The following is a 26,775-nucleotide window of genomic DNA, read 5'->3' as shown; positions in this document are numbered from 1 at the left end:
ATATATACACACACACACACACATATATATATACATAAATAGTCTCTAAAGACTTAAAAGGCTTGCCTGAGGGGGTACAACAGTAAGTATTATTACAGTTCAGATTTAAACACAGATAAATTCTGTATTCAGGTATTCCTCTAGATATACATCCCAGAGGATTTATGTACTAAAACCCAACAAGTTGAGCAGAACTTTGGATCAGCCTCATTCATGGTTTACAAATCCATTCCTAAAATAAATGCCAATACTAATATCATTGCCAGACTCTTATTTTCAAGGATATTAGCCACCAACTGAGAACATCCATACATAAATACAAAAATACAAAACAAATAAAACTTTATTATCCTGTTCTTTCTTCTAAAATTATTTAGTACTGCTGTGATTTAAATATACAAAAAGACTGACTACTCTAGAGTTTAGTTCAAGGACTAAACTTATAAATCATCTGTATTTACTACTAGGATGGTTTAAATATTTCTTTTTTAATTTTATTTACAGAATACAAACTTCATACATTTCATATACACAAATTTAGGAACACAGTGATTCTTCCCACCTCAGCCTCCCTCCCAACCTTCTTCCTCCTCCCTCTCTATTCCCATTCTTATCTTTTTACAAAGATCTATTTTCAGTTAACTTTATACTCATAAGATTAACCCTACACTAAGTAAAGATTCAACAAATAGTATGAAGACAAAAAAAAAAACCCACTGTTCCTCAACAATCAAGATGAGGGATGTTCAAAATCATCACATTAAACATTTCTTAAAAATTATCAAAGATAAAAACTGAATAATAATGAATTAAGTACTTCAAGAAATATAACTACCTTGGCACATGACAATTTAAAGATAGGGCTGAAGTACAGTCCTTTTTTTTATAAGTTGTATACATGTACATTTAAAATCAAAACAGGTAATTGCATATAGTCACTTTTTTATACTGTCTCTTATCTTCACAGTGTTTTGAGTTTTTAATACAAAACTGAAGAGTCTGAATATTCAGTGTTTTATAAAAGTATAGATTTATTTCTTTAGGAGGATTAATCACTTATTTTATTGCAGTGAAAAATCATTTCTTATACATGAGCAAAGTATAATATAAATACACATAATTTCAAACAGATATAAACAAATGATTTAATAATTACATAAATTCCGGAAGACAAATTTTTACAGAAGAACTTTAAATAATACATACAGATAACATACAGCTCTCTAATGGTGGAGCTTAATCTATACCTTCCCACTTTGAGAGTAAGCTAGAATTAGCACACTTCTAAGGAAGGAAGGAAGGATTTATACTGGAGCAATGTGGCAAATACTACCTAAGCCAAGTGTTTAAGGATAACATTATCAATGATATCATTTAGATACATTTTTTAAAGATTTATTTATTTATTTGAAAGGCAGAGTACACAGAGGAGGAAAGAGAAGGAATCTTCAGTTGGTTGGTTCACTCCACAAAAGACCACAATAGCCAGGGCAGGGCCAGGCCAAAGTCAGGAGCCTGGAACTTCACCAACTTCCCACCTGGATACCAGAACCCAAGCAATTAGGCCATCATCCATTGCTTTCCCAGGCTTATTAGCAGGGAGGTAGATGGGAAGTAGAGTATCCAGGACTCAAACTAGCAGTGCAACAATGCTAGCGTGGTTACTATATACACACTGATATGCTATGATGAGAAGGGCTCTCCACATCTGTGGCATTCTTTTGTAACATTCATACATGGGTGCTGATATCATGGCATAGCAGATAAAGTCACCACCTATGATGCTGGAATCCCAAATGTGCACCTACTCGAGTTCCAGCTGTACCGCTTCAGATCCAGCTCCCTGCCTACATGTCTGGGAAAACAGTGGAACATGGAACCAAGTGTGTGGGCCCAGGCCACCCTTATGGGAGACCCAGATGAAGATCCTGGCTCCTGGCTTCTGGCTGGCACAGGCCTGACCATTGCAGCGATTTTGGGAATCAACCAGTGGATGGAAGATCTCTTGCTCTGTTTCTCCCCCTCTCTCTGTAACTTTTTTTTTTTAAAGATTTATTTATTTATTTGAAAGTCAGAGTTACACAAAGAGAGGAGAGGCAGAGAGAGAAGTCTTCCATCCAATGGTTCACTCCCAACTTGCCGCAATGGCCGGAGCTGCACCGATCTGAAGCCAGGAGCCAGGAGCTTCTTCCAGGTCTCCTGCGCAGGTGCAGGGGCCCAAGGACTCGGGCCATCTTCTGCTGCTTTCCCAGGCCACAACAGAGAACTGGATCGAAAGAGGAGCAGCTGGGACCTGAACCGGCGCCCATATGGGATACCGGCACTTCAGGCCAGGGCGTTAACCCGCTGCGCCACAGTGCCGGCCCCACTGTAACTCTGCCTTACAAATAAATAAATCAATCTTAAAAAAATCCATAACCCAATGAAATCACAGTATACCAATTAATTTAAAATTTCTATTTATTTATTTATTTGAGAGAAAGAGAAAGATGCTCCATCTGCTAGTTCACACCCCAAATGCTCACAACAGCCATGACTTTGCCAGGCCAAAGCTAGGAGGCAGGATGTGAATCCGGGTCTCTCATGTAGTTGGTAGGAACACAACAACTTGAGCTATCACAAGCGCCTCCTAGGGTGCACAATAGCAGGAAGCTGGAATGAGGTATGGAGCTGGAAGTCCAATCTAGGTGTAGATATGATATGTGTATGTCCCATTTGGTGGCTTAATAGCTAAAACAAATGACTGAATCCAGTATATTATCTTTTTAAAGAGAAAATTCCCACATTTTTCTAAGGTTTCTGTTCTTAAGACTAGATAAATTCTTAAGCTTCACTTCATACCTACTTACTCAGGAACTTTGGGGATAAGGTTCAACAATCTGTGTTTAATAAGCCACTAGATAATTCTCATAGAAATTAAAGTTTGAGAACAGGTGGACTGACTATTCCATTACATATATTCCATTGCTAATATTAATGCACATTTAAAACTTATGACATTAGATGAAAACTAGAGAATATTCAAACAAAGTATGGACTTAGGTTAAAAAGCAATTCATTAAGATGGGTTTAGTGGGAGACTGGCACTGTGGCATAGCAGTTTAAGCCTCTGCCTGCAGTGCCAGCATCCCATATGTAGACCGGTTCAAGTCCTAGTTGCTCCATTTCCGATCCAGCTCTCTGCTAACACACCTGGGAAAGCAGCAAAAGATGGCCCAAGTCCTTGGGCCCCTGGCACCCATGTGGGAGACCTGGAAGAAGCTCTTGGTTCCTGGCTTCAGCCTGGCCCAACCCCAGCCATTACAACCATTTGGGGAGAGAACCAGTGGACAGACAATCTCTCTCTCTCTCTTTCACTCTTTCTTTTATTCTCTGCCTTTCAAATAAATAAATCTTTAAAAAAATGGGTTTACTGGTTTTGACAATGTAGTCATACAAATGTAAGTTGTTAACAATATATGAAACTGAAGGCAAGTTATATAGATATCCTTATACTTTATCTACAATTTTTCTATAAATCCAAAACTATTCTAATTAAAGCTTTTTTAAAAAATAAAATATTATATTTGGAAAAATCATCCATACCACTCTCTTTAGTGTCATTTTTCTTCAACTGTCTTAGAAGATTTCCACTTCCTCTCAGAACTGTCTTCAAAGCTCTCAAACCCCAATCATAATGTTGCTGTGGTGTCAAAAGTTCCCTGAAGTAAAAACATGGAAATCATAAAACCATCTGAGAAATTCTTTTCCATCATCACAACTAAAGATATACAGAATATAACTACTGTAAATACTGATATTCCATTAATAGAAAGGAGTTATTGTTTATTATTTTTATTTATTATTATTATTATTTATTATAATTAATAGAAATTCCATAAAATGAACACTAAAGTAAACCATTGAAGTTGGATTATGGTTTCAAGGAACAAGACACATCTTGCACAAACTGGCTAATTACCTTAATTAAGATGCTAAATGGGCCGGCGCTGTGGCTCACTAGGTTAATCCTCCGCCTGCGGCACCAGCACCCCGGGTTCTAGTCCCGGTTGGGTGTCAGTTCTGTCCCAGTTGCGCCTCTTCAAGTCCAGCTCTCTGCTGTGGCCCAGGAAGGCAGTGAAGGATGGCCCAAGTGCTTGAGTCCCTGCAAGTGCATGAGCGCAGGCCATAGCAGCCATTTTGGGGGTGAACCAATGGAAGGAAGACCTTTCTGTCCCTCTCTCTCATTGTCTAACTCTGCCTGTCAAAAAAAAAAAAAAAAAAGATGCTAAATGGCAATTATCTGTTACCTTTATTAAAAAAAAAAAAAAAGATTTGTTTGAAAGGCAGAAAGAGAGATCTTCCATCCACTGGTTCATTCTCTAGGTTGCTGAAACCAACAAGGCTTGGCCAGGCTGAAGTCAGTAGCCTGGAACTCCACCCACATCTCCCACAGGGGTGCAGGGACGCAAGTACTTGGGCCATCTTCTGCAGCTTTCCCAAGCACACTAGCAGGGAGCTGGATTGGAAGTGGTGCAGCAAGAACTTAATCCAGCGTTCATATGGGATGTGACTGGCATTTGTAGGCGGGGCTTCACTGGCTGCACCACAACACTGGGGTCCTCTTCAATCAATCTTAGTTCCCCACTGTCTCTTAAGTGATTTGGGCTAGAATTCTAGGTTACCCCAAAGAAGCTAAAAGTCAATTCCATTACTAGAAATAAAGACATGACAAAATTTCCCTCCGTTAAACAGTAGCTTTTGAGTGATAAGCTGGCAAACTAGTTGACTAAGAACCATTTGGGGCCAGCGCTGTGGCATAGTGCACTAAGACTCCACCTGCAGCGACAGACACCGGTTTTAGTACTGGCTGCTCCTCTTGCAATCCAGCTGGGAAAGCAGCAGTGCTCGAGCCTCTGCAGCCACTTGGGAGACCCAGAAGAAGCTCCTGACACCTGGCTTTGGATTGGCCCAGCCTCCTTCCCTCCCTCCCCTCCCCTCCCTTGCCCTCCCCTCTCCTCCCTCCCTCTCTCTCTCTTCCTTTCTATGACTGTAACTCTACCTCTCAATAAATAAATAAATAAGGAGCACTCCAAAATCAGTATTTTGAAGAAAAAATAAAATTAATATTTTTTAAAAATGAATAGTTTTGAGATAGTTTTATTGTTCAAATGTTTTTTAAAGATTTATTTATTCAAAAAATTATTTGAGAGCCAGAGGTAGAGAGAGAGGGAAAGACAAAGAGAGAGTCTCTATCTGCTGGTTCAACCCCCCTAAAGGCAGCTTCAGCCAATGCTAGGCCGATCTGAAGCCGGGAGCCAGGAGCTTATTCCCGGTCTCCCACCAGGGACAGGGGCCCAAGCACTTAGGCCATCTTCCACTACTTTCCCAGGCCAACAGTAGGGAGCTAGATTGGAAATGGAGCAGACTGGACTCAAATTTGTGCCCATATGGGAGGGTTAACCTACTATGCCACAGTGCCAGGCCCTCAAACTGAAATCTTTCACATCAACTTCTGGAGTACAATAAAACAACTAAGATGAAAATCTTTAAATAGAGGAAATGTGAAAATGATCAGTAATAACCATAATTACCCATTAGAAATACAAAATATAAAAGTATTTAAAACAGGAAAACTCACCTAGAGAGATTGAAAATAGCTACCAATTTTCTGCCCAATACTTTGGCTTCTTTAAAGCCCTCTGAATAGAGAATAACTTCTGCAATAAGTTCATTATCTGGACGAGACATAGCTACAGGCCTAAAAAGCTGTTTAAGATTATCAGGCAGTTTCTGTCTTCCTCCATAACCTTTTCCAGCAGGATTCATAGTGATAAAAATTCCAGAATTGGAATTTATTTCTACCTGAAATATTAATTTAAAATATAGGCATCAAAGATTTTAAACTATAAATGTAAAATATTTTACCAAGATAAATTTTATTGTGATGTATTTCTACACATGAATCTTACATCTTAGCAAAACATAACCTCCAATTAGCTAACCATCTCCTTATCCCACACATAATAGGAATTATACTGGTTTATACAGGTTCTCTATAATTAATAGTTTTTTGAGGCTGAAAGTTTAAGACATAATAACTAATTTGAATGTCTATTCATTCATTGTATGTGTGTTACTAAACTCTTCTTTGTGCTAGGCACCTTGCTTAGTATATGGAGACAGCTATGAACCAAGGTAACAGCTTATGCCCTTATGGAGCTGAGATGTCATAGATCTATGTAATATCACAAAGAAGCAATCACAGTAGGATAATGTTAGGACAAAGAAGAGCAGAATGTTGTAAGAGCACCTTTCATGACAGCATTTTCAACAAGGCACAAAGAAGAGAAACTAAATTGGAATTTATAAACAATCAACGGACAGAAAGTAGAACGCTTATGAGTGGTAAATTCAAAAAATGCATCTACAGACGAAAGAAAAGAGAAAAGAGCAGGGATTGGAAGCTCAGCATTACACAGTATACATGGAACATTATATTTTCTATTTAAATAAATTTGCATTCTAATGACATGAATGTGTGTGCATATATAAATATACACACAGATGATCGCTATATGTATGTCATATATATACATCCATATGATTACTATTTATATATATACACACACACACACACATATCCAATGGGGAGAAGTAAGGAATAGAAGAATCATTAAGTCCATTACTTTAATACTTACATAAAATAGTGATTAAAAACATGTGCATCAGAATTATACCTGGGCTCAATTGTCAGCTCCACTACTTACTCTAACGTACCAAGTCCTGTTTTCTTCATCCACAAAGTAAAAAAATAAGAATAACAACAAGAACAGTACTCACCTCAAGAGACTGTGGTCATTATTAAATGAAACAATATATTAAAGCACTATGCACAGTGCAGGACAGATAATAATATTAATAATTTAAAGTTTAAAGATGAATGATTAAAGTAGGACTAAAAAATAAGAAACCTCAAAGACATTTCATAACTAAAGAAGGTTTATCATGAAACAGAAATGCTGAGTGTCTTGATTTGATCATTACACACTATATATGGGATCAAATTATCACACTATGTCCCCAAAATATGTACAATTATTATGCATCAGTTTTTCAAATGGCCTGAAGAAAATGCTTATCACACTGGTCACAAATTAGTAATAAGGCTATCATGAGAAATAAAGACGGAACAATGCTTGAGTATGAGTAATAGCAAGTCTTATAAAATATTTTAGTACTTTAAATTACCAACATATTCTATACCTCCTGGCCAAGCAGTTCACATACAGTTCTATGATTCTTCAAAGCATCTTGAATTGTCTGGATTTGCATAGATACTGCTGACAATACAGATTCTTCCAGTCTGTTGAATTCATCAAAACAACCCCAGGCCCCACATTTCACCAAACCAACAAATATTCGTCCCATGGACTTCACGTCAATGCCCTTAAAAATAATAAAAATAATATTCATTTTAAAATATATAATAATTTTATATTTAATATAAATTGTTGACAAAGTATTTTACCAATCTATGTCTCTTTGTTCTTTTTAAAAGAACAATTAAGGAGCTACTTTTTCAAATTCGGGGTGGATTCAAGGAATAATGAACGTGGAAGTGTTCTGAAAAGTTCAAAGAACTAAACCAATATAAGACAGTTTTAGGTATTAAGTTGAAATGCAAATATCATACAAAATATTTTGAAAATGATAATATAAAATAAATGTAAGATTTTTCTTTGTCTATTCAATATTCTCCTCACCAAAAAGATATTTTTGACAATGTAACAAACCTTCATTTTGTATTTCAAATTATTTCTTTGCAGTAATTCACTGTAGAAGTTTTGGACCATATTACATAGAACTTCCATTTTACTTTTCAATTAAAACAAATTCTATCTTTAGGAAACTTGAAACTAGAGTGATTTTAAAAGAGTATTTCATGTTGAAATACTTGAAAACTAATCCAAACATACGTTTAACACCCTGTTATATACTTTGAGGATTATGTTTTCTACCTCATCACAATTAAAAACTAAAACTTGTCTTCCAAGAAGTCCACCTAAGGCTTTTACTGATTCAGTTTTTCCTGTTCCAGCTGGACCATAAGGATTTCCTCCAAGTCCCATCTTCATGGCTTGAGTAAGAGTTAGGTAACATTTGTCTGTTAATGGAGTATAAACCAGCTTGGGAGCATTACCCTATATAAAAGAAACACAAAGCCAGAGTATTTATGTTCTATTTCACATTAACAAATGTTTCTCAAGCATGTATTTAATTTTATCCTCAACATAGGGTTATGTTTCCAAATAGTCTCTCAAAGGCACAAGATATACAAAGGGTCTTCAAAAGTTTTAAGGAAAAGGAATATTATTAAAAAATCTATGCATACATTTCAATTTTTTGCACCCAAAATAAACTAAGACTAACTTGTCATAACATAATTAGCTTAAAAATCCCTTCACCTTATAAACTGGAAACATTTAGCAAACAAATTTTAGCATATTTACAATTACACTAATATATAACGTAGCACAAACCAAACTCTTTATATTGAGGTTACCTATAATCAATTATCTGTGTATTAAATATCTTTCAAATTCTATATGATGCCACTCTAAGAAGAGGTATATTTTATAGAATTCAGCATGACACACTTTTGTAAATGTTTTTTCTTACATGACACCTTTTAAATTCAAATGAAAAAGACAGTAATACTAAAAAAATTATTGAAAAGTTAGTACTGACATAAAAATAATTCTCTCAACAGCAAATTTCCTTTAAAATAAATAAACTTTTACTAGAAAAAAAAACACTTCTGACAAAATCTTACCTGATACTCATAAGTATACTGAAGTTCAGAATCCACCATTTGAACATAACATGTATGATCATTTTTCATATAGAATCTAACTTGTTTTTTCCAAGCCCAGTCGTCAGTTGTGTGAACTTGAACTTGGTTTAACTGCTTCACTACATCAATATTATGAATGATGTCAAGAATTAATGCTTTAAGTTTAAGTTCTAGAATGCCTGATTCTGTACACAAATAAAAGTAATTAGAGAAAATGTTAGTCTGTGACATACGTACTTTATGCATATATGTGGTCTCTGGATGAATTTAAATGGTAATTCTATGATACATTTGAGTGGTATACTATAAGTCATGCAAATCAAAAGAAGAAAAAAATTAATGGATAAATGATTTATGGACACTTGCTCTATAACTGTGCCTATCTCTGGGATTCTTCACTACTGCATGTCTTTCTAAGTTGTTCCTCTTAAATTTCTTGGAGCTTGAAAGCAGTTAACCAAGTATACGCAAACTGTATAAACTCAAGAGAAAATAGATACAAGAAGGTGTAGGAGGACAGCTCAGTAAATAGATCTTGTATCTGGAACTCACCTGATTGCTCTTTGTTAATATTATAACTCTGAAACAGCTATTTTAGATAAGTGAAATCCACAAAAATGTAGCCTCACCATACATTAAGATTAGTGGCCACAGACACTATATCTGGATTACTTAATTGTGTAGATATTGCCTTGAATTCTTTGTATTCATCATTTCATTTAACCCTTAAGATTTTTCACAAGCAAAAATTAAATGAGAGGGTTCTAATTCCTTACTATAAGAGTAAGGACACTCATTCCTGTTTCTACCTTTGTATGTAAGTAATCTGGACAACATGCATTGAACTGACATTTAGGACTCTGAAAAGTAAAGAGAAGCAGGAAAACCACAATTAATAGACCCACCAATCATGTTGTGAATACCTTTTTCTCTTGTTTTGCCTTTGGTATACTCTAGCTGGTACCTAATAGAGCCTGAAATCCAGACTGGTTTAGACAGAGGAAGTTCCTGGAGAGGCCTCTATCTTAAACTTCAGAAGCAGGAGAAAGGCCTCTTGGTAGCCAGCTGGAGCACTAGCAAATAGGACCCAGAGTGCCTAAAACTCTGAGAAAGGGAACACTTACCTGGTATCTATATCCAAAGAGCAGTGAAGTTTTCCACTGCTCTTTTTCTCTCATCAATTGACCCAGGACATGGGCATAGTCACAGAAAGTATCAAGACACTAATGTATATAAAAAGCCCAACTTTCTGGTAAGAGAACCAAAAAAGTACAAAAAAATACACTGGCAAGATCATAGAGAAGCAGCAGAATGGAAAAAGGATACTATAAATTTATTTATGAACTCCTAAGCTCACCCTCAAGCTACACATGAGTAGATCAGGTTTTAACAGCAAACTAAAGGTCCTGGTACCTAGCCACTAATGGGAAGACAGGTGGGACAGATTTGAACACTGTGAAGATCTAAAATCAGAAACTTAGATTGGAACCACAACCCACAGAAGGTTCACAGAACTTGTGGCCTGAACCCAACAACATTAGTTACTAAAAATAAACAACCTTCTCTAGAAAATTTAGGTAAGACATAAACTCATAACACAATATTCAAAATGTCTGTGAGATAATCCATCAAACATACAAAAAACAACAACAAAATCTCAACTCACATAAGAAAAAACAATCAACAGATACCAGTGCCAAGATGACACAGATTCTGGGATTATCCAAAAGAAGATGTCAAGAAGTCAAAGAGAATACTCTTTTACTGGAAGACAACTGAAAGAAACTGGAAGACAAACTGTCTCAGCAAAGAAATAAAAAATATATGAGGAAATAAAGGGAAACTTTTGAACTAAAAAATGCAGAATTTTCAAAATATGGAACTAACAAAGGAAAAATCAGTGACTTTGATGATAGAACAATAAAAATTACCCAGGATGAATACAGAGAAAAAAAATTTTCACAAATGAATATAGCTGCCTTAGACCTGTGAGTCAGTACAACAGGTCTAAAATATTCATATCATGAAAAACTCTGACAGATTTAAAAAAGAGAGAGAGAAGCTATTGACATAGACAAAAGACGTGAAGTAACAAAAGCTAAAAACTCCACGTTTTGGAAAGAAACGTTAACCTACAGATTCAACCTCAGAGAATCCCAAATAGTATAAATAAAAAGAAAGCCATAGCCAGATACATCATAATCAAAATACTGAAAACTAAAGAAAAACAGTTTTGAATGTTGCAAGAAAACAACACATTACCTATAGTAGAACAATGATTCAAAAGATTGTGGATTACTCATCAGAAAAACGAGGACACTCCGAGCTTTGGCCTGGCCCAGCTCAGGCTGGTGCACACATTTGGGGAGTGAACTAGTGGACGGCACCTCTCTCACTCTCCCTCTCATTCTTATTCTCTGCTTTTCAAATACATAATTAAAATTTTTAAGAACATCAAGTTACATTTTGAGAAAAATCTAGGGATTACCAAATGTTCTATTAAATTTTAATTTTAATCCTTTCCAAATATATTAAAATTCAATAATATGTTAAAAAAATACAAGGAGGTCAGGAGGAAATGGAATAGCATTTTAAAATAACAAAAGAAAAAAACTTCAGTAAAATATCCTTAAGAAAAATGAAGGAAATCTCTCTGAACTCACAGGCAGCAAATATATCCCAAAATAAACTCTGAAGGAAGTTCTTTAGAAATAAAATGACACCAGAAGGAAACCTGAAATATCAGGGAAAAAAAGGATCAAAGAAAGGATAAACATCTAGATATATTTAATAGATTATTCTCCCCTCCAGTCTTATGAAATATATTTGATAGTTAAAATAAAAATTATGGCATAATTTTTCAGTATAGAGAGATGTGATATGTAATTAAACAACTACAACATAAAAGGTGTAAGCTAAAGAAGTCCATATGGTAATAAGGTTTCTACATTCTATAAATTAGTAAATTACAGATTCTATGTATACAAAAAGAGTTAATCATGTATACAGCAACTCCTAAAATAACAACCAAAATAGATGAATAGATGTATATTTGATAGATATAGTAAAAACAATAGATGAATTAAGATAGAATACAAGAAAATGGTCAAATAAAACAAAAGAAGGCAGAAAATGGAACATATATTTTTTTACCAGTATTCCCTGGATCCTCAGAACTTGTATCAATGTTAGTATAGTGCTCCAACTTAGTCACCAGTTGTGTTTCAATCTGAAGTAGATTATGATCTTTGATAGCATTTTCTACATCTTCAGTGAATTTAATCTGCTCTGCCAAGCATAATATCTTAAATAAACAAAGAGAAACACTATTTTTTAAAGTGAACTTACTTGGAAGTAAGTTATAAATGTAAGGAAAGAAACTTTTTTCTCTATTATATAATGGCTTTATCTACCAATATGAAGCACTGGCATCTCAAATATTAATAAAGCAATACAGTAGTAGAAAAAGCAGTGTGTGATACAGCCAAGCCTACTTCTCACAACTCATTTTATAATATAACCTCCCAAAGACCTATTTTCTTGCCCTAGAACCTACCAAGCTTATTATAATCTAAGGACCTTTGTTCACTTTTCTCCTTGACTCTCCTCATAGATTGTTTCAAGCAGTCAGACATAAAGATATCAAAGAAGGGGTTGGTTGAGACCAGCTCCGTGGCAAGCAGTGCACTATGTTCAGCAGCTCTGCTCTGCAGGTGAAGGTATTATAGATATTATAAAAAAGCAATTATGATTGGAGAACAGGAACATTCAGTCTGAGGAATGGGGCTCATTCCATAGGTAAAGAGGCAGGTGCGAGACTGGCGCTGTGGTGTAGTGGGTAAAGCTGCCGCCTGCGGCGCTGACAACCTATACAGGCGGCAATTCTAGTCCCAGCTGCCCCTCCTCCAATCCAGCTCTCTGCTATGGCCTGGGAAAGCAGTAGAAAATGGCCCAAGTGAACTTACCTGGGCTAGGCCCCTGCACCTGCATGGGAGACCAGGAAAAAGAACCTGGCTCCTGGCTTCAGATCAGCACAGCTCTGGCCATTGCAGCCATCTGGGGAGTGAACCAACAGAAGGAAGACCTTTCTCTCTGTCTCTCCCAATCACTGTCTGTAACTCTACCTCTCAAATAAATAAAATCTTAAAAAAAGGGGGTGTGGGGCAGGTTGGTGCTGTGGCATAGTAGACTAAGCATCCACCTGCAGCTCCAGCGTCCCAAATGGGCAAGTTAACGTTCCAGCTGCTCCACTTCAGATCCAGCTTCTTGCTGATGGCCTGGGAAAGCAGAAGATGGCCCAAGTGCTTGGGCCTCTGTATCCACTTGGGAGACCAAGAGGAAGCTACTCGCTCCCACCGTTGCAACCATTTGGGGAGTGAACCAGCGGATGGAAGACCTCTCTCTCTCCCTCTCTCTGTAACTCTGCCTCTCAAATAAATAAATCTTTAAAAAAAAAAAGATATCAAAGTAGAATGTATCAATTTAATGAAGTACTTAACAAGATACATTTATTTAAAAAAATCTCTCAGCATTTCAAAATAATCTCTCAGTATAGTATCTTGGTCTACAATAGAAAAATTCCAACTCTCTTAAACTAAGATCTTTCAATCTAATATTTATAAATAGAAACTAGTAGGGTTGACACTGATGCAGCAGGTAAAGCCACTACCTGCAATGCCGCATCCCATATGGGTGCCAGTTCAAGTCCCAGCTGCTCCACTTCCTCACTTCCTACCCAACTCTCTGCCATGGCCTGTGAAAGCAGCAGAAGATGGCCCAAGTCCTTGGGCCCCTACACCTGCATGGGAAACCAAAGAGGATCCTGGCTCCTGTTTCAGATCAGCGCAGCTCCAGCCATTACAGCCATCTGGGGAGTGAACCAGCAGATGGAGGACCTCTCTCTCTCTCTCTGCCTCTGCCTCTCTGTAATTCTGCCTTTCAAATAAATAAATAAATCTTTAAAAATTAAAAACAAAATTAGTTTTCAACTAAAGATTAAAACATAGCAGGTTAAACCACTGCTTGGGATACCTATGTCCCATATTTGAGTGCCCAGGATCAAGTCTCACCTCGGATTCTGATCCAGCTTCCCACCAGTGTGCACTCTGGAAGGCAGCAGATGAGTGCTCAAGTACTTGGGTCCCTGACAGCCACATGAGAGACCCAGATGGAGCTTCTGGCTTCTGGCTTCAGCCTGACCTAGCCAAGCTGTTGTGGGCATTTGGGGAGTCAACCAGCAAATGGAAGATCTCTTTCCCTCTCCCTCCCTCTCATTCCCATTCTGTGTTACACTGCCTTTCAATAAATAAATAAATACAAAAACAAAAACATATGGGGCCAGCATTATAGCGTAGTGGGTAGAGGCACTGCCTGTGACACCAGCATCCTATATGGGCACCGGATTGAGTCCCAGCTGCTCTACTTGCACTTCGGCTCCCTACTAAAGTGCCCGGGTAAGCAGCAGAAGATGGACAAAGTGCTTGTGCCCCTGTCACCAAAGTCAGAGACCTATGTGAAACTTCTGTCTCCTGGCTTCAGACAAGTCCAGCTCCAGCCACTGTGGCCATTTGGGGATTGAACCAGTGGATGGAATCTCTCTGTGTATATCTCTCCTTCTCTCTCTCTGTAAACTCTGCCTTTCAAATAAATAAATAATTTTTTTAAAAAAATGAAATGTTAACACTGCTTGAGAGGCTATCTGTAACAATCTAGCAAGACTACTAATAATGCAAATTATATATTTAAAGACTAGTCTTTGAAAATCTGTAGCAAAATAGTGTGATAGTCCTTCCATGAGCAAGGAAAACCTGTATCCTTTAAAGAACTGATCAATCATCATATAAAAGTACAATACCTTCTGTCCAATTTCTATTGAAGATTTTTTTGTTTTTTGTGACATACTTCCTTTCAGAATCTATGACTGTCATTAAATGCACCAATTTGTCAGATTAATTAAGTTATTGATCTCTCTCTCTCTCTCTCTCTCTCTCTATATATATATATATATATATTATATTATAACATCATAGCCTTCTAAGATACTGTCTTGCTCTATTTAACATTCCACAAATCCCACATTAAGGTTATTCCACGAGGCCAGCGCTGTGGCTCACTAGGCTAATCCTCTGCCTTGCGGCGCTGGCACACCGGGTTCTAGTCCCGGTCGGGGCACCAGATTCTGTCCCTGTTGCCCCTCTTCCAGGCCAGCTCTCTGCTGTGGCCAGGGAAGGCAGTGGAGGATGGCCCAAGTCCTTGGGCCCTGCACCCCATGGGAGACCAGGAGAAGCACCTGGCTCCTGCCATCGGATCAGTGGGGTGCACCGGCTGCAGCGGCCATTGAAGGGTGAACCAATGGTAAAAAGGAAGACCTTTCTCTCTGTCTCTCTCTCTCTCACTGTCCACTCTGCCTGTCAAAAAAATAAATAAATAAATAAATAAATAAAGGTTATTCCATGAAAGAGAAAGTCAGTTAGCAACTCTTTCCTTGGCTAAGTCATTTTTCATACTTGTGGTACAAAACTCACTAGCTTCTTTATTCAGCTATATGTTGAAGCATTTAACTAGATGCAACTCTGCTTTTTGAGAATACTGTGGTCTTACATTTTCATATGAAAATGATCACTTTGCTACCTCCAAACCTAATACCCAGATATGCAGATTTTCTTTCAGGCAATATTATTGAGTTTCTATATTATAAATACACAACAGTAATCTCCATTTTTAAATTTTATGTTTCTTTTTACTTATTTGAAAGGCAGAGACAGAGAGACAGAAACACGGAGACAGAGATTTTCCCATCTGCTGGTTCACTCTCCAAAGGCCTACGAAGCTGGACTTGGGTCAAGATGAAACTAGGAGCCAGGAACTCATATGGATTTTCCATAGGAGAGGCAAGGACTCAATCACTTGAGCCATCACTTCATTTCTCTCAGGATGCATAGTAGGAGGAAGCTACTCTGACATGAGATGTGGGCCTCCTAGGGGGCATCTTAACTACTGCAATAAATGCCTGCCCCAGCAATCTGAATTTGCAGCAGTCTGCTACATAATTCCTTTTTAAAGATTTATGTATCTATCTTTAACTAACTCTATCAGAGTTACATAGAGGGAGAGACAGAGAGAGAGAGATCTCCCATCTGCTGGTTCACTCCCCAGATGGCTACAACTGGGAGCTCTGTGCCAGGCCAAAGCCAGGAGCTTCATCCACATCTTCCACATAGGGAGGAGGGGCCCAAACACTTGGACCATCTTCTCTTGCTTTCCCAGGCCATCAGCAGGAAATTAGATAGGAAATAAAGCAGTCAGGACACAACCCGGTACCGATAAGGGATGCCTGCATTGCAGGCAATGGCTTTGCCTACTATGCCACAATGCCAGCCCCTGCTGCAAAATTTCTATGAGAGGCTAACAGAAATGATAGGCAAGATAATTTTATGCTCTCAAGCCACATTACCATTACAGTATCTGGACAGGTACCAACAAAATTACCTAAAATGGTATAGTCACTAAATGGGGCTGCTCTGCAAATAGTTTATGATAAAACATTCAAAATGACTTGCTAGTATAGGATAACTGTCAAAGGCAGCATCTAACACAGTCTGTCAGCTGATTCTTCCCACTTCACTATGTTGTCTCCCTCGAGGCCAGAAAATGCCTTAGTCTACATCATTCCAAGGACTTACAAAATGATCAGTATAGCATAATCTGTATCAGACATGCATATAACCTATTACACTACTCAACGCCCTTATAAATACTCTTAAGACAAAGTTTAGAATTAACTTCTAATAAACACATTTTTACTTGACTGGTCAAAAGCCTAGAAGTAAATTTCAGGCTCAAATCTAGCAACTTTATGAACTTTGTCTTCCAATGTATCTCCTAACAATTTTCATTTCTCTAACCCCAATTATTATATAAATCCTACTTTTGTGAATTTTTTTATATTTCACCTTTCATATTAAGTCTAAAAGCTAACAGAGTACTAGTGAACATTTTCAGAGGCAACAAAATAGCTTAAATTTAATTCTGGCAGTGATTATTCAGATGAATACTTTTATTTTTCTCTAATCATTTAAGTGTTTGGGCCCCTGTCACCCAAGTCAGAGACCCATATGTGGCCATTAAAACACATTTCAGTTTTCCTTAAACTACTGAGACATAAGGCGTGTATGATCATATGGCACAAAATCTCAAATGTTCTAAGCTTCCTATTTAACTTCCTACACTTTAAGAGAATCAACATAAAAACCTGTTCCAATAAATACCATTTCCTGTGGGAAATCTCAGGAAATTTCATATTTTCATATTCCCTGATAACTAAAATTCCTTATCATCTATACTTAACAGCACTAGTTAGACCAAATCCTGAACAAAGAATAAAGATTTTGCTTTTCTGTTTAACGTTTATTCATTTTATTTACTTGAATGGCAGAGAGACACAGAAAAAAACAGAGACAGAGAGAGATCTTTCATGTGCTTTCTCACTCCCCAAATGCCTGCAACAGCTAGTGCTAGGCCAAGTCAAAAACAGGAGCACAAAATTCAAATAAGATTTCCCTCCAGGGTGGGAAGGACCCGAACACTTGACCCATTACCTGCTGCCTTTCAAGGTGTACCTTAGCAGAAAGCAGTATCAGAAGCAGAGGCAGGACTGGAACTCAAACACCCAAGTATGGGATGTAGGAATCCTATGCAGTGACTTAACCACGGCACCAAATGACCACCCCAAGAAAGGATGTTTAACACAAGTCTGAATGATTCCGTTTGATAAGATCTGGAACGAGTGTTTTAAATTACACATCCAGTATCCAGTGTTCCAGGAATGAGCACCTTTTAACTCTTGAATTGCCGCAATCTATAATCTACCATGTAACCTAGCTCTCAGATTCCCTGCCAAAATCCCAGTTCAGTGCTATGACTGTTTTAGATCCATACTAACTCCCTGCTAAGGTCCTGGTAGCTCCAACTTTTCAGATGATACAATGGGAGGGGCAAAGGGGTAGAAAGCAGTTGTGTTATAAGTGTTACGCCTTTTCATCAATGATGAACTAATCATCTGGACCCTGGAACCTATTCTATGCCCGATTCCCTTTTCCCTATCCTGTTCACCACTAATCTAGGCTGCTTAGATCTCAGCATAACTTCTGCTTGAAGGCAACTGAATTATAAAAAACTAATAGAGATATTAGTTCATCTTCCACATTTTACAATTAAAGGAACAGAGATCCAGAAGTTAAGTAATTTATCCATGCTGTTTTTTTTTTTAAAGATTTATTTTATTTAATTGAAAGTCAGAGTTACAGAGAGAGGTAGAGATAGTGAGAGAGGTCTTCCATCCACTGGTTCACTCCCCAGATGGCCACAACAGCTGGAGCTGCACCGATCCAAAGCCAGGAGCCAGGAGCCAGGAGCTTATTCTGGGTTTCCCAAGGACTTGGGCCACCTTCAACTGCTTTCCCAGGCCATTGCAGAGAGCTGGATCAGAAGAGGAACAGCCGGGACTACAACCAGTGCCCATATGAGACGCCAGTGCTTCAGGCCAGGGCTTTAACTCGCTGCGCCACAGTGCCAGCCACCATGCTAACTGTTAAACAAAACAGGGACTGGAACTGTGGCACAGAGGGTAAAGCCGCCACCAGGTATGCTGGCATCCCATATAGGTGCTGGTTCGAGTCCCGGCTGCTCCATTTCTGATCCAGCTCTCTGCTGTGGCCTGGGAAAGCAGTAGAAGATGGCTCCAGGCTCCTGGTCGGCTTAGCTCCAGTCACTGCAACCATTTGGGGAGTGAACCAGCAGATGGAAGATTTCTCTCTCTGCCTCTGCCTCTCTGTAACTCCACCTTCAAATAAATAAATAAATAAAAGGAAGAAGAACAAAGTTCAGTTCTCTGAACCCTGACAGAAATTTTTCCATGACAACATGCCTGGTTACATTCCAGACATAAGCCTTCTTACCTGTGAAGGGAACAGAGATGGGTCAATTGCACCTTGTGAACTTCGCCCAGCAGTAACACATTCCTTCAACAAGTCTTTCAAGGTCTGCTTCATTTCCAAGGCCAAATCATTTAACCAAGCCTGAAATAAAATAGAAAAATAGTAAACACAAGTCAGAAAACAAATATGCGAGCTATTGACTTTCTCTATTCTTTTATTTCTGGACAGGGGATTGTTTTTTATTAACTCATACTTCTAAAGAGTGTTATATGGCATGTAATTAAGTTCTTTAATTCAAAGAAAACACAATTTTTTACCTCCTGAGATAATGGTGTGAAAACTCAAATTTGCAGCAAGTCACACTATCACAACTAGTATATCTACACAAATATTAATATGAACATTTTAAAAGTAGGCCAGGATTTCATCATTATGACAATCCAAACTAGATAACTAAACTATAAATCAAAGTCAAAATGGCTGATGAAGTACCCTGGCTCATGCTGCACTGATCATATATTCAGGTAGTTTAGAAAGTTGCAACCATAGGAAACCATTGTGCTTCTTCACTATTTTGGGGTATTTGTTTCAAAGTCAAAACAACACATATTTCTACTCACTTATTTAAAGATACAATAATTAAAGTTAAGTAAAGGTAAAAATAATGGTCAATAAAAATAACAATGAATATTTACAAATCCCTACTTTAAGAGTATCACCTGTAAATAAAACAAAATCTACATTCTTAGTTTTTCATCATTATTAAATTAACTCTAAGTGCTACCCTTTTTTTCACACCTGTATGGCAGTTTCCAGTATTACCTAGCTCAAAAGCCACTAAAGCTGAAGAGTAAGAATCTGTCTTTCAGTGCAAAGCAACACAAACACCTACTCTGCTAATCAGAAGAGTTTCCAGAGTTTCAATTTTTCCTTTGCTGGAATAACTACTCTAGCCCAATTGCTAAAACAAGTTCTTTCTCTTACTGTTGTCCCAGAAAAAAACTACAAAATGAAAATAACAAAATTATTAACCAAACATGTGAGATACTTAACAAAACTTAGATACTTTCATTCACCCTACATATATATTCAATATCCATGATGTTGAGGCCTAAATAGAAATATCTATCTATGTAGATAACAGCTGTATAGACACATACTTAATAAGGCATGGCCTCTTATGGAAGATGAATATTGGAACCTGAAAATTATAATTCAACATGATTCCAGTTATTGTTGTTTAGTTTTAGCAACATACCTGAAATAGTACTACAGAACCAGTTAATCAATAGTTGCTCCAGAAATGCACTTGTTTTGGGTCTACTTGTTCACCCAATTCATTTTATACAATTCATAAAGAGTGAAGAGAAGTAAGATTTAATAAATTCTTATGTTCAAACCACTATATAGTGTAGTTAAAGGCAATTATCTCACCTCATTTTCAACTCAAAGTCATTGCGACAGATTAAGATTCGCAATTTAAGAAAGCTGAAACTGTAATTCACATAGCTAGTAAGATCAGAGCAAAGATTAATACCCAAGTCTGTTTGGTTCCCTAGCCAAGGTTCTCTGCAAAAATTCCAAGCTGCCTTTCAAAGACTAAAGATTGATATTCTTTTCAAAATAACAGCATACTAAACCTATCAAATAATTTGAAGAGTTTCCTAAATTACATAAAGTAACCAACTTTATCCTACAAATTCATTAACTTATCTTTTTTTTTCATTAACTTATCTTTGATACCCAAGTTCAGTTAATTCTTATTTTAAGACTTGAAAAAGAATCTCTTACCTCTACATTATTTGATAGAAGAACTTTATTTTTAAGGGGTACAACTTCACCCTCTAAAGATTTCATTGCAGTTATATGTTTTGATTCTTCATCAAAGCATACACTGTTAATACCTATAATATTTAGAATAATTTAAATAGAAAAAGATTAAAGAATAATTATCAAGCATGATATTTCTATATCACATAATGTACACCCCATAGCATAATAGGATATAACAGAATTATAGTGCCTATCACATAAAATGTACAATGCTTTTAGTAATGAAAAGTCCTATATAGGAAAAAAAATCACTCTTGATGGATAGTCTTCTTACTAACCTAAAATACTTATTATTAATATCTTTAAATGACATGATTCGCAGATAGTTTTTACTATTCATTTAGGCTGTGTTTTCATTCATTCTCAACATTTTCCAGAAAGAACTTCTGGCAACCTAATCAAGTAATGTCTACCAATCAGTAAGTACTCTTCTAACTCTCATACACTCGTGGAGAAATATAAACTGTTGCAATCCCCCTGGAAAGATGATTTGGCAGTTTCTTATAGAAAGATAAATACTGTATGAAATAGCAATCCTACAACAAGGTATTACCTAATAGAAACAAAAATATATAACTACACTAAGATGACTTTGCATATGACTATTCATAACAGCTTTACTCATATTAGCCAAAAATTGGATATAACCCAATGACCCATCAACCAGTAAGTGGATAAAGTGTGGTATATGTAAATAGTGGTATACAATACAGAAATACAATACAAAGGAATTAACTATTGCTGTAGTTATATCAGAAACATTAGGCTGTGCAAAAACAACCAAACACAAAGGAGCAAATAATAATACATGCTGATGACGTTCTATATGAAACTGTGGAAACAAAGAAAACTTATCTATAGTTATAGAAAGCAGGGCAGTGAGAAGTGGGTAAGAATTACTATAGTCAGGGCCGGTACCGTGGCATACCAGGAAATGCTGTTGTTTACATTGCTGATGTACCATATGGGCACCAGTTCAAGTCCTAGCCTGGAAAAGTAGTAGAAGATGGCTCAAGTCCTTGGGCCCCTATACCCTTGTGAGAGACCAAGAAGAAGTTCCTAGCTCCTGGTTTCGGAATGGCCCAGCTCAGGACATTGTGGCCATTTGGAAAGTGAACCAGCAGATGGAACACTTCTCTCTCGCTCTTCTCTCTCTCTCTTTCTGCCTCTGCCTCCCTGTAAGTCTGCCTTTCAATAAATAAAAAATAATACTAAAAAATGACTGCAGTCATGAGGGAACTCTCTGGAGTGATTTATATCTTACTGGGAGTGGTTACCTAGGTGTATTTATTTGACAGAATTCATCAAACTATAAAATTACATACTTACAATGCAATCACTATGTTGTATGTAACTTAAATATCAATAAAGTTTAATTTTAATGGTGTAAAAATCATTTCTAGATACCATAGTGAAAGTAATTAATATAGATAGTATCTGTATTTAGACACCAAAGAAAAAGAAAAGGATAAAAAAAACTTTCCCAAAATTTATAAATCTCTATAGAAAAAAATTAGAACACATTATTTAATTTTCATCTTTAGGGAAAAAAAAAATCACTAAATAAGTATTACAATACAAAAAAGTAACCTAAATTTCATAGAATAAATAACTGCTACAAAGGAGTTAGCAAGTATTTCTGCAAAGGATTAGAGAACAAATATTTTAGTTTTATATAAGTCATATAGTCATATGTGTGAACTACTCAACTCTGTACTCAAAATAGCAGCAGCTACAGACAATATATAAACTAACAGTCATGGCTGTGTACCAACAAAACTTTAAAAAACAATAAATGGAAGATCCACATTTGGCCCAAGGACTTTAGTTTGCTGATCCCTGATTATAAGTAAAGATTTTGGAAAGATTTACTTATTAAAGTTAATATAAAAATATACCTTTTTTCCAAACAGATGAAATATTTTGTGAACAGTTACCATTATTTCCATTTGCCATTAATAAATATCCAGTTAATGTAATTCAATCACATCAAAGTACATGATACTTATTGCTCTATATTTTTCTCCAAGAGATTTTACCTGTTTCCAAAGCTTAATTTTTATCTCTATACACATGACTCCTAATTCTACATTCTTGGCCGGCGCTATGGCTTAACGTGTAAAGCCGCCACCTGCAGTGCCAACATTCCATATGGGTACTGCTTCAAGTCCCAGTTGCCCACTTCCCATCCAGCTCCCCGCTATGTCCGGGGAAAGCAGTGGAAGATGCCCCAAGTCCTTGGGCCCCTGTATGCACGTGGGAGAGCTGGAAGAAATTCCTGGCATTAGATTGGCCCAGCTCTGGCCGTTGTGGTCAACTGGGGAGTGAACCAGCAGATGGAAGACTACTCTCCCTCTCTCTCTTCCTCTCCTTTTATTTCTGTGTAACTCTGATTTTCAAATAAATAAATCTTTTTTTTAAATCTTCATTTAATAAATTTGGAAAGTACAACTTTTGGATTATAGTGGCTTTCCCCTCCATAACCCCACTCCCACCCGCAACCATCCCATCTCCCATTCCCTCTCCCATCCCAATCGTCATCAAGATTCATTTTCAATTACCTTTATATACTGAAGAGCAACTTGGTATATACTAAGTAAAGATTTCAACAGTTTGTACCCACACAGATGCACAAAGTATAAAGTACTGTTTGAGTTAATTCGCATAGTACAAAACATTAAGGACAGAGATCCTACATGGGGAGCAAGTGTACAGTCACTCCCGTTGTTCACTTAACAATTCACTGTTATTTATGACGTCAGTAATCACCTGAGGCTCTTGTCATGAGATACCAAGGCTATGGAAGCCTCTTGAGTTAAAAAACTCCAACCTTATTTAGACAAGGCCATAGACAAACTGGAAGTTCTCTCATCCCTTCAGAGAAAGGTACCTCCCTCTTTGATGGCCCATTCGTTCCGCTGGGATCTCATTCACAGTGATCTTCCATATAGGTCATTTTTTTTTTCACAGTGATTTGGCTTTCCATGCCTTAGAAACTCTCATGGACTTTCTGGCGAGATCCAAATGCCTTAAGGGCTGATTCTGAGGACAGAGTGCTATTTAGGGCATCTGCCATTCTATGAGTCTGTTGTGTGTCCTGCTTCCCATGTTGGATCATTGTCTCCATTATAATTCTATCAATTATTATTAGAAGACACTAGTCTTGTTTATGTGATCCATTTGACACTTAATCCTATCATTATGATCAATTATGAACTGAAACTGATCACTTTGACTAGTAAGACGGCATCGGTACATGCCACCTTGATGGGTTTATTTGGAATCCCCAGGCACATTTCTAACTCTACCATTACGTGTAAGTCCGAGTGAGTATGTGTCAAGTTGTACATCCCTTCCTTCTCTTATTCCCACTCTTATATTTAACAGGGATCACTTTTCAGTTAAATTTAAACACCTAAGAATAATTGTGTGTTAATTAAAGAGTTCAACCAGTTATATTATGTAAAACAAAAAAAAAATACTAAAAGAAATAATATAGTAAGTTGTTCCTCGACAGTCAGGACAAGGGCTGATCAAGTCATTGTTTCTCATCATATCCATTTCACTTCTACAGGTTCTCTTTTAGGTGCTCAGTTAGTTGAAATAGATCAGGGAGAACAAATGATACTTGTCCCTTTGGGACTGGCTTATTTCACTCAGCATGATGTTTTTCAGATTCTTCCATTTTGTTGCACGTGACCAGATTTCATTTTTTTTACTACTGTATAGTATTCTATAGAGTACATATCCCATGATTGCTTTATCCAGTCTTAAGTTGATGGGCATTTAGGTTGATTCCATGTCTTAGCTATTGTGAATTGAGCTGTAATAAACACTGAGGTGCAGACAGCTCTTTTATTTGCCAATTTAATTTCCTTTGGGTAAATTCCAAGGAGTGGGATGGCTGGTTCACGTGGTAGGGCTATATTCAGGTTTCTGAGCAATCTCCAAACTGATTTACAGGTGGTTTTACCAGTTTGCATTCCAACCAACAGTGAGTTAGTGTCCCTTTTTACCCACATCCTCGCCAGCATCTGTTGTTAGTTGATTTCTGTATGTAAGCCATGGGTTTTTCATAAATTGCCTTGATTGCGTTGAAGAATGTTCCCAATTTGCTTAGAGTTTTCATCATGAAACGGTTTTGTATTTTATCAAATGCTTTCTCGGCATCTATTGAGATAATCATCTGGTTTTTCTTCTGCAGTTTGTTAATGTGGTGTATCACATTAACTGATTTGCGAATACTGAACCATCCCTGCATACCAGGGATAAATCCCACTTGGTCTGGGTGGATGATCTTTCTGATGTGTTGTTGAATTCTATTGGTGAGAATTTGTTTGACGATTTTTGCATATATGTTCATCAAGGAAATTGGTCTGCAATTCTCTTTGAATGCTGCATCTTTTTCAGCTTTAGGAATTAAGGTGATGCTGGCTTCATAGAAAGAATTAGGTAGGATCCCCTCTTTCAATTGTTTTTTTTTTTTTTTTTTTTTTATTTTTCTGACAGGCAGAGTGGACAGTGAGAGAGAGACAGAGAGAAAGGTCTTCCTTTGCCGTTGGTTCACCCTCCAATGGCCGCCGCGGCCGGCGCGCTGCGGCCAGCGCACCGCACCGATCCGATGGCAGGAGCCAGGAGCCAGGTGCTTTTCCTGGTCTCCCATGGGGTGCAGGGCCCAAGCACCTGGGCCATCCTCCACTGCACTCCTGGGCCACAGCAGAGGGCTGGCCTGGAAGAGGGGCAACCGGGACAGAATCCGGAGCCCCGACCGGGACTAGAACCCGGTGTGCCGGCGCCGCTAGGCGGAGGATTAGCCTAGTGAGCCGCGGCGCCGGCCCTCTTTCAATTGTTTTGAATAGTTTGACAAGAATTGGAGTTAGTTCTTCTTTAAATGTCTGGTAAAATTCAGCAGTGAATCCATCCGGCCCTGGCCTTTTTTTTGTTGGGAGAGCCTTTATTACTAATTCAATTTCTGACTCAGTTATGGGTCTGTTTAGATTTTCTATGTATTCATGGTTTATTTGAGGTAGGTTGTATGTGTTCAGCAATGGATCCATTTCTGATAGATTTCCCAGTTGGCTGGCTTACAACTCTTTGTAGTAATTTCTGATGACTCTTTTTATTTCTGTGGTATCTGTTGTTACATTCCCTTTTTCATCTCTGATTTTATTGATTTGGGTCTTCCCTCTCCTTTTTTTAATTAGTCGTGCCAATGGTATTTCAATTTTGTATATTTTTTCAAAAAACTAGCTCTTCATTTTGCTGCTCTTTTGTAATTTTGGGGGCAGGGATTAAATTCTGTTGATTTCTTCACTAATTTTAAATCTTTGTCTTCTCCTACTAGTTTTGGGTTTGGTTTGCTGTAATTTTTCTAGATCCTTGAGATGCATTCATAGTTCATTTTTGGTACCTTTCCAATTTCTTGACGTAGGCACCTATTGATATAAACTTTCCTCTTAACACTGCTTTTGCTGTATATCACAAGCTTTGATATGTTGTGGTGTTATCCTCATTTGCTCCCAGAAAGTTTTTGATTTCTCTTTTTTCTATGACCCACTGTTCATTCAGAAGCATGTTGCTTACTCTCCATGTGTTTGCATATGCCCTAGGGATTCCCGAGTTGCTGATTTCCAGTTTCATTCCACTGTGGTCTGAGAAGTGCATGGTATGATTCTAATTCTTTTAAATTTGCTGAGACTTGCTTTACGGCCTAGTATGTGGTCAGTCCTAGACTAGGTCCATGCACTGCTGAGGAGAATGCATATTCTTCAAGTGTAGGATGAAAAGTTTTGTACATGGCTGTTATATCCATCTGGGCAATAGTGTCTATTAAATCTGCTGTTTCCTTGTTTGTCTTCTGTCCAGTTGATCTGTCTATTGTTGAAAGTGGAGTATTGAAGGCCCCCAATACTATTGTGTTGGAGTCTAAGTCTCCCTTTAAATCCCTTAATATATATATTTTAAATAACCTGGTGCCCTGTAATCAGGTGCATATACATTTATAATAGTTATATCTTCCTGTTGAATTTATCCCCTAATCATTATATAGTGCCCCTCTTTGTCTCTCTCAATTGTTTTTGTGTTAAAGTTTATTTTGTCTGATATTAAGATGGCTTGCCAGGTCTTTTTTGGTTTGTGTTGGTATGGAGTATCTTTTTCCAACCTTTTGTT

General features: G+C 37.3%; 1 protein-coding gene across 8 annotated transcripts in view; it reads right to left on the bottom strand.

The window, feature by feature from the left end:
* DYNC2H1 (dynein cytoplasmic 2 heavy chain 1) overlaps positions 1 to 26,775 on the bottom strand; it is a 365,259-nt gene that overhangs the window by 280,952 nt on the left and 57,532 nt on the right. For 7 of the 8 annotated variants that reach the window (XR_016219689.1, XR_016219704.1, XM_051820199.3 and 4 more), the window contains exons 29-36: positions 20,563 to 20,675; positions 18,793 to 18,912; positions 11,990 to 12,140; positions 8,816 to 9,021; positions 8,001 to 8,183; positions 7,246 to 7,428; positions 5,621 to 5,844; positions 3,586 to 3,701 (exon numbers count right to left, since the gene is read on the bottom strand). Coding sequence is in view for 5 of the 8 variants with exons in the window: in XM_051820199.3 (XP_051676159.3) it covers positions 3,586 to 3,701; positions 5,621 to 5,844; positions 7,246 to 7,428; positions 8,001 to 8,183; positions 8,816 to 9,021; positions 11,990 to 12,140; positions 18,793 to 18,912; positions 20,563 to 20,675 (1,296 nt within the window). In the remaining 3 variants the exon portion in view is untranslated. Of the gene's footprint in view, positions 1 to 3,585; positions 3,702 to 3,961; positions 4,084 to 5,620; positions 5,845 to 7,245; positions 7,429 to 8,000; positions 8,184 to 8,815; positions 9,022 to 11,989; positions 12,141 to 18,792; positions 18,913 to 20,562; positions 20,676 to 26,775 lie in introns of those variants that run through there. The other variant, XM_089312275.1, reaches the window with a different exon arrangement.

The sequence above is a fragment of the Oryctolagus cuniculus genome, chromosome 1 (genome assembly GCF_051225735.1).
Source record: "Oryctolagus cuniculus isolate XC-2025 breed Fujian yellow rabbit chromosome 1, ASM5122573v1, whole genome shotgun sequence".
NCBI classification, from domain to species: domain Eukaryota; kingdom Metazoa; phylum Chordata; class Mammalia; order Lagomorpha; family Leporidae; genus Oryctolagus; species Oryctolagus cuniculus.
This window is presented reverse-complemented; position numbering and strand designations above follow the sequence as displayed.